Source organism: Echinococcus granulosus, assembly GCF_000524195.1.
Source record: "Echinococcus granulosus chromosome Unknown EG_S00012, whole genome shotgun sequence".
In the NCBI taxonomy this organism is placed as follows: domain Eukaryota; kingdom Metazoa; phylum Platyhelminthes; class Cestoda; order Cyclophyllidea; family Taeniidae; genus Echinococcus; species Echinococcus granulosus.
In genome coordinates, this window is record NW_020170392.1 from 859339 (window position 1) to 867872 (window position 8534).

General features: G+C 43.3%; 1 protein-coding gene across 1 annotated transcript; it reads left to right on the top strand. All coding sequences in view use genetic code 11, as the record gives it.

The window, feature by feature from the left end:
- Positions 1–638: 638 nt before the first annotated feature.
- Positions 639–8049, top strand: EGR_02649 (hypothetical protein; the record flags this gene model as incomplete). The annotated part of the gene is made up of 5 exons (XM_024491898.1): positions 639–662; positions 1568–1780; positions 1862–1968; positions 7510–7619; positions 7829–8049. The coding sequence occupies 5 exons, from the start codon at positions 639–641 to the stop codon at positions 8047–8049; spliced, it is 675 nt and encodes a 224-aa protein (XP_024353713.1).
- Positions 8050–8534: the final 485 nt, after the last annotated feature.

Sequence of the window (8534 nt, forward strand, 5' to 3'; positions counted from 1 at the left end):
AAAGAGATGACCCCCAATCAAAGTGCTGGCTTTCAAAACTCGGCACAAGGGCAAATCGGCTATTATATTTATTTCAACGCATTACTTACCAAGGTTTTTTTGCAGAAAAAACCCGAGCGCAACAGCCTTGGCTCTCCAGGCTTTGAAGGTGACACCAACAACCACACTACCGAACTGACAAACTCGAGTGCTGCCCAAAAATTAAAAAAGAGTGGCTGCTTTCCTCAGATCACGAATAAGGTTTTATACGCGCTCGACTAACTCCAGGATAATTTGAACTCTACAATAATAAACCTTACTCTTTGAAGCGTTCCGCAGAGGTAGTGCCTGTGTGATACTTAAAACAGCTGTACTTTTGTGCTGAGAGGAATTAAGAGCTAAGTGGGATTAAAAGACAAGGAAACCCATTGAGATAAGTGTTTCACCGCCATAAAAAGGTCTGAAACGCACTGCCCAGTACATCTCAAAGCTAGGGCGGATACGACAAATAAATGCCAAAGGAGTGTGCAGGACCCGGATTAGCTACCGCGCAGGGAGACGACGACGTTAACAAGGTAGTGCCTTCAATAAAACTAATTGATGACCCCTTTTGACTCTAACTTTATACCTTTATTCTACTCTGTCAAGTTTAAGCGGTTATGCAAATTGGGTTTACAAATGAGGTGAGAAGCAGAAAGAAACTGGAGACAGCCTTGTCGTCCCTCATGTTAGCGTCCACCCTCATCCAACTGTCAAACTAATCCATTCTTTTTCTACACTTTAAGCAGAAATTATGCTTGATAAAGCTCCTACCTTATTATATCCGCCATTGGAGAGATATACACGCACACACACACACACACACACACACACACACACCGCCTCGTGGTCCAATCGGCGGGCCGCTGGGTGATAGAGCTTTCAAATCTAACTAAACAAGGATTACGTTTTAAATGTTCCATTAACATTCACCCAAAAGTATGAGGGGGCTCTTTAATGTCTCGCAATATGGTGCTTCGCACAGCTAATCAGGTCCTGAACATAAAGGTTTTAGTACGATACCAAGTTTATGGCTGTTACCATAAGATGATGACTTGGCTGCTTGCCTGGCTGGCAGGACGATTAAATGGGTTTATGCGCTAGCGGCAGGCAATCATGCTAACTCCGCTTACATCGGAATTACTTTTCTTTTTTCCCTGTCCACCAATTACGCTTCTACAGCAGCGATTTTCACCACTGTTCGCTTATGTCGGTTATCTACTCGTCTAAAATACTGCAGCATTTGATAATAAGTGGGACTAACCAGAGGTTTGTCTCTATCAAAAGTGGTTTTAAAGGCGCCAGCTTAAACACATTTGCCCCTAGAACCCAACTAGCGGTGGAGAGGGGCAATTAAAAAATGACGGAGAAAAAGGGAAGGGGGGAGTAGAGGCGGGGGGGGCGTATTAAGCCTCCAAATCGGTGCAGAAGGGGATGCACAATTGCATCAATGATTTTAGCCATGACAATCGCCTAATTACCTTCAAGAGAAATACTTTTGCTGTCCATCATGCTGCACTTAGTATGAGACAACACCTGGTTGCTTTAGCTCGCATTGGATGATGATTTTATTTCCATCGTAACTTACAAATGTGAAAGTATTAAAGCACCTCCAGAGGTGCCAAAAGAAATATTAAATTTAGAAATATCAATAAACACGATCAAGCGGCGTATAAAGGGGATTTTAAACCATAAAGCCATCCCCGTTTCACAAAAAGGATGTGGGTTCAGCTTTAGTCCGCTTCCTTTTCCAACTGAAAAGGTACTTTCTAATACGTCGCTTTTTTAAAGAACAATTCTTGGTAACTATTAATTACTGCAAACTACATATTTTTTTATACAGCAGGATCCCTATTCATGTGCCCTCTTCCTTGTGAGAAGAGATGATTTGGGGCTTAATACTGCAATCCTACACCACTTTTCGAAGGTGGAAGTGAACTTAATCGAACTGTGAAAAAGTGGACTTCACCAGCTCTTTAAATCACCGCAGACAAATTTCGTGCACAGGAGGTCAGAGAGAGTCAGCATTTCCTCTGCCATTCCCAAAAAACAAAACGGATGTGAGGAACCACCATAAGAAGGTGGGAAAGTTGTACAGACACGGTCTCACTAACCCCCACCACGCTTGTTAGTTTTGTATTTCGAGTGTATATGATCACTAGCTCCCATTCTTGTCCGCAAATGGCGAGACTCTTCGGTAACGGCGGCACTTTTCCTAGTTCTGCTCTCTTCCCATTCCCTCCTTTTTCCACCTCCTTTGTCCTTCCACCGCTCTTCTACCCTATCATCCAGCAAAAAGTTTTATCATTCCTTTTTGCATCATTTTGTTCTGTCCTGCTTATCCACCCTACTGCAGCTTCTTCCTTTTCCTCTTTATCGCATTAGATGAACCAGAAGCAGAAACAATCTCTGTTGCAGCATGAGGGAGAAGATCCCTCTCTCTTGGTCACTGTCTGCCCAAAATGGGTGATCATTCACTTTTATGAGTATAGTCTTCAAAAAGTTCGTACTGGACAGAGGACATATTTATTTCCTGCACTAAGGAAAATTCGTTTTGTGCCATAGCTTAAGAATAATAAGTCGAAGAAATGGAAACAAGACCTATAATCACCTCACAAGAGGAGTAGGAGACTACAAGTACAGGTGGCGCGAGTGGAGCCCCACGCAGTCCTTGTGGAGGTAGCGAAGAGTGCTCTTTTGGTGACGTTTGAAATTGAAATAAAAATCCGTCTGTCACACAGCTCTCTTTCGCTCTCGAGGGCCCTCCTCGGCTCTCTCGGCGATCACACTTCTGCTTCGAGCCTTACAATGGCATACAGATGCATTGAAAATGCGAGTCGAAGGCAAAACTCCTGCAACAAATTATCATCTCTACTTGAAAATTTAAGGTTTTGATAGAAAAATTCGCGCGATCCATCGTTCCTGTGAACTGCATTAAAGGGGCGACTTAAAACTAGGTGATAAACCTCTGTACAGCAACCTGAAGAACATCCGTCTAGAGGGAAAATCTTTTACAACCTAAAGTGTACAGTAGGTTTAATAATTATCTCCCTAATCCACTCCTCCTTTCCACTTGGATGCCGATTTAATGTTGCCAAGTCGCCTATCTGGAACATTCCTAACTTTATGGCACAAGAAGTTTCTCCATCCTCCAATCATGTTCATAATTCCCCGCTCTTAACTTGTTTAAACATGGCATCACGCCATTGCTGGGCATTATACGGAAACTGCTTTTTTGTTTCAGCAGACCTTCTGTTGTGAAACTCCGCATGTTCAGCTAATGCCTGTCGCCTTTCAACCGTTTAATGCGGCGTTCAGCCAAACGGATCTGGATTGTGGCTGTCGTAGCAGTCCAATCACTCCTGAGGCTGTCATGAAGTGCAAGCAAACAGCGATCAGAGGCAGGAAACATAAGTGGCGCGATCAGATTTCCATAGCACCACTGTAATTACCGAGTCGCGAGGGTGTGAAAAGGCAAATTTCGTTCTGCTTCAAGTCTCAAAATACTCGAGTCAAGTTTGAGTCAGTTTGGCCTAAAATTGTCACGCAAGTGCGTACGTAGCAGAAGTGAGTCATTGGTCTCCACTGGCCCCCCATCGTCGTTGTCGTCGTCGGCCCCCACTTCTGCTTCTCACTTTCCTAGTGAATTTGGACTGACCGCCGCAGCACGTTCGCACCCACGCATCAGGACGCGTGTGTGTGTGCGTGCATTTAAACAAGCAACATACGCATACACACGCATGAAATTCACCTGTCACCTTTCTAGGTCCATCTATCCATCCATCCATCCGTTCATTCAACCATTCACCCACCTTGTCGGTTAATGCGGCCACGTCGCTCCTCACTCTACGCCACCACCATCACAGAAAAGTAAAAACCAGATGAATTCGTCAGCTCTCCTCATCGCCCTTCCACCTTCTGGAGGCAGCCTCGCGGGTTTTGCTGTGTTGTATTCAAGCCACTGCCAAGCTCCGGAGTTACACCATTCGCAAATTCCGTCGAGTTACGAACAAGACAGCAAATCAGTCTATCAGTCAGTCAAGCAGTCAATTTGCGTGGCAATCCTAGTGTGATGTTGTGGGCCTTACTAGCCGAGATAAATAAGACTCTTGTCTCATTCGGCGAATAAAAAGCATTTAATTTAGAGCATTCTCAAACTGACCTAAAGGTGCGGTAAATTCTGACCCAACTAGGCCCTCTCTTGAGGAGTCAAATTACTTAGAGGCACCCTAAAATAAAATCCAGCCTGAAATGGTCCCATTTATTGACCGAGATTTTGTAAATCTCACTAGTAAGGATGAACAGAAATTGACCCTACCTATTTGTACGTTTTCGGGATGAAACGAAACCTCGGATGCATAAGCGTAGTAGAAAGTAGATTGATAGATGCCCTTGTTTTTAAAATGGATGACGCTGCGACCTCTGAGTTGTCTCTGAGGTGGTTATGAGGTATATGGGCCTGACAGTAGTAATGGAGAGGGGCTCGGGACCTAGCACCAGGGCCTCATGCCACGTTGTGGGATATTTTAAGGGCTCACAATCAAATATAAAGATAAAACGAATGTCACTCTCCTGCAGCATCGTTTATTGCTTCTTTAATGACCACATTTCCATAAACACACGCCAATTGCGATTTTACGCCAGATTTGTTACTAAAGGCGTCTCCTTCTTAATTGGCACACATTGACTTGCAGTAGACGATTGCTAAAGGGTGGATGGCTGCAACGCCTGTAAGTAGGAGAGGCACATCACTACTTGAAGCGATTTGGAGATTCCTGTCTTTAACTAGATGGTCTCTCCTTGATAACTTTGCATTTTACGCCTGCTTTGAGAGGGCCGGTACTTGTGGTTCACCAGTTAATAACCATTGCATTATTTGCCGCTTCATGACTTTCAGAGGGGACCTTGCACTTCCACACATCCACACCGGAGGTCGTCTCATAACGGGAGCTGTGTAGACATCCTATGTCTCGTAATTCAAACCAGTGGTGTTTATTTTTCTTTCCTAGATCATATATCTCTAGAGATATGATTATTTTACTAAACGCGGAATAATGATTAATTCAATGCTTAGCGACCTCAAAGCCGCCTGCGTGCATACAAACAAGGTCAACGAGCAACAAAAGGAATGGAGTAGCCAGGCGAAGGAGAACAGTGACTCACGGATACCGCTTTGGAGAATGGCGGGAATAGAAGTTAAAACACACAATTGCTTGAATAATCATGCCCCTCTTTGGCGCAGAAGGCTTGTACTGTTTTTAATGTTCGGATGAAAGCGTTGAGACACACGCACGCACTTACAGACAAGGAACAGCCAGAAAGGCGGAGAGCAGACGATAAAGTTCGGATCAAATGGAAAAAACCTTTATGTCGTCCGTAGCGCCTTGTACACCCAGAAGAAAAAAAGGAAGCCGAGAGGGAAGGAGGTGGGTAAATTACAGAACTTTGAGTATTTTCTCCCCCCGTCCACCGACACCACCCTCCCCCCACTCTTCCCCTTGCGCCTAGCCTTATCTTTTTCTGCAGGGAAAAAGGACTACTACTGCTGCTGCTACTGCTGCCACTACCACTAGTATGCTTTTTGTAGCTCAATTTACCTTCCCAGTGACCGTAAAGAATCTGCGGAGACTTAGAAGGCAACGGTTTCGCAGATGGTTTGCAACAACACCTGCAGTGCGCACAAGAATCCGATTTGGTAATGGTCGCTAAGGTGACATTTAATTGCCCTCTTCATAAACACACAAACACAGAGGGACTAATCTTGATTTCTTACGCGGCTGCGGAAGGAAATTTCGCAAAAAATTTTTATGGCTTTACAGAGGCAGTTCTGCAAGTCGTAAAATAAGCACACTATCTGCCATCTGTCTGCAGTTGCATTTTATGATCCTTTGACCTTTGCAGTTACCGAAGAGGGAGCAAGAGTGAGAGAGCGAGGAGACACGGATGATATGTTGTGTAGCTAATCTCGTGGACCTGTTTAACTTTCATCCCCACACATACGAGGTCACTAGGATGTGACCCCCCCTCCATGACTCATAACTACCGGCTACGGCTTCAAAGGTCACATGCCTTCGGCACTGCCCCAGCCAGCATCGCTGCGTGCTCCACTTTGGTGCAAATTTCGTAATGGCCATCAAATTTGGTTAATTGTCTTTTGAAGTGGCTCCTGCGATGCGAGACTTCAGCCTTTTTAAAATAAAACATCTAATGGAATGATCTACACGTACTTTAACCTCCGTTATTGACTTTGGTCAGTTTTTTTTGTTACAAAAATGTGCGAAGCGGCAACGCTATTGCAGACGGCACGAGGAAAAATCAACTGCTCATAGATTTATCCTCTATAGCGACCAACGTCGAGGATATGCGAATAACACGAGGCTGAAGATTTTGTAGATTGTATCGGAATGGAGGTAAGAAAGTGCTGCTCAAAGTTCAACTCTGTGCAAATCCCGGTGGTGACAACGGTGATGAGGAAGAGGCAGAAGAAGATGATGATTGAGGAGGAGGAGGCATTGATGTAGTGCACTCACCGCAGACATAGCACCAGTTCGAGTCATCGTTGGATCTCTACAGTGCAACTTACTCGAATGTCCCTGTCTTTCCACCTTTTGTCAATGATTCTGATTTCGTTTTTGGATTGGCATTATACAAAGCATATGAGTGCTCAATTACTGGAGATGTGAGTTTAAACAAATTGGCGGTTTTCTCACAGTTAGAGTTTCAAGTACTCACGAGACGAGACGGAGCATGTTGCACCGCGACTACCGCGAGTGAAGTGAACCGCGGTCGCCAGTCTTAAAGTCCCGGAAAAAGCAAACGCTTTCCAACGGTGAATTTTGTAGATGCTCAAATCTTGCAGGTTGTTGGTCACTGCGATGCTGGTACCGATTTAAACCTCATTGAAAGTCATTCATGATACCCGTATAGCGACATCTTACTGGTTGGACCAACACTGATTTCGGTTTTTAGTTGATATTTAACCTTCCTGAAGGCGTTGGCATTTTTTTATCACATGAGCTCAAATGCAAGTGATCGAATATTAAGCGAATTTTCAACGGGAAGCAAGTTTGATAAAGAACAACAATTCCACTTGATGGCTCAACCAGCTATACCGAGTTTTGGATAAGAGCCAAAATAATAATATAATAAAATGTTCATAGGAATGGTTATAAAGTTATAAACGATTATTGTTCATTAAACCTTCTTTAATGACTTGGCTGTGACCTACCGAGAGAGGGGAAGTAAACCAAGATGCAAAGGTTTAGCCTTCTTCAAAACCACTTTCTACGCATCAAAACCCGCATGCTGGTAATAAAAGGTGATTAAAATTTAACCAGTATACTCATTTAATTAACCAGCATGTGAAAACGGCTGCACACACCCGTGAGACTGTGCAACCACCCACCAGCACCACCGTTTGTTGACAGTGGATTCCAACATAGTCATTTATAAGTATGTGTATGTGTGTTTATTTACATAATGAACGTGCAGAAGGGTAACAAATCAAATCAAAGATTATTTGTGTCTGAAAGCTAAAAAACAAGTCACTTTTTTAGTGGATGGATTCAAGTGGTGGCCTCGAAATAAAAACACGCCCTCATGTAAGCGCTACTGATAGATATAAGTAAGCGCCTCAGCTAGTGTACCCATTAAATTGATGAATGTGACAGCAGGCCATCATCACGTATTTTAATTTCTGCATAATGAGGAAAAGCAAATTATCAAAATATAGGCTATTACGACTTCCTAGTGTGCAGACTATGCCATTTATGAATCCGTAAATGCTCTTATTTTAGCTAGAATTTTGAAGCAGGTATGTTAGATGATGACGACAACAACAATTATCTATTTTTTGTTAAACCTTTGGATATTTTACTTACTTTTACTCTTTGCACCCTAAATGGAAGGCGACTTATTTCAATCAGATTATTTATAGGGGGCGATACATTCTGCGTCATTTTGAATGGACGATGGGATAAAATTGCCAGAGGTCAAGGTCAGACATGTCATTTTAGAATTCATAAGTTTTGACGCATCATTCATCTGACCCATTTTTCACTTTTCGGGATCGAAATTTGCTATTGTAGGACTACAAAATTAGTCATACAAAATTAGACACCACTTAATTTGAACGAAGGTAAACAGTTCGGCGACTTGTCACCGTACTTTTTAAAAGAGTCAGACCTTTGGTTTAGTGGGCCTTTGCACGTGTATTGTTCACCATTTAGGCAAATGACGATCATTCATCGAGAAATTCACACATGAATTTGCTTAAAAACGTTCCTCTGGACAACAATGAGAAGTTTTGAGGCAGTGGGGAAGGTTCGGGAATAAATAGCGAAATCCTTCACTGAATTGGAGGACGTTATAGATCAAGTCCGGACTTCCGAACACATTCTAAGGAGTGAAAATTTCTTTCATTTTTCGGCACGCTTCCATCCTGCATTGCTGCACTCATCCTTCAGTGGCTAACTGCTTCGTCTTCGACAATCCCAATTCTCCGGTGCAACTAAAGC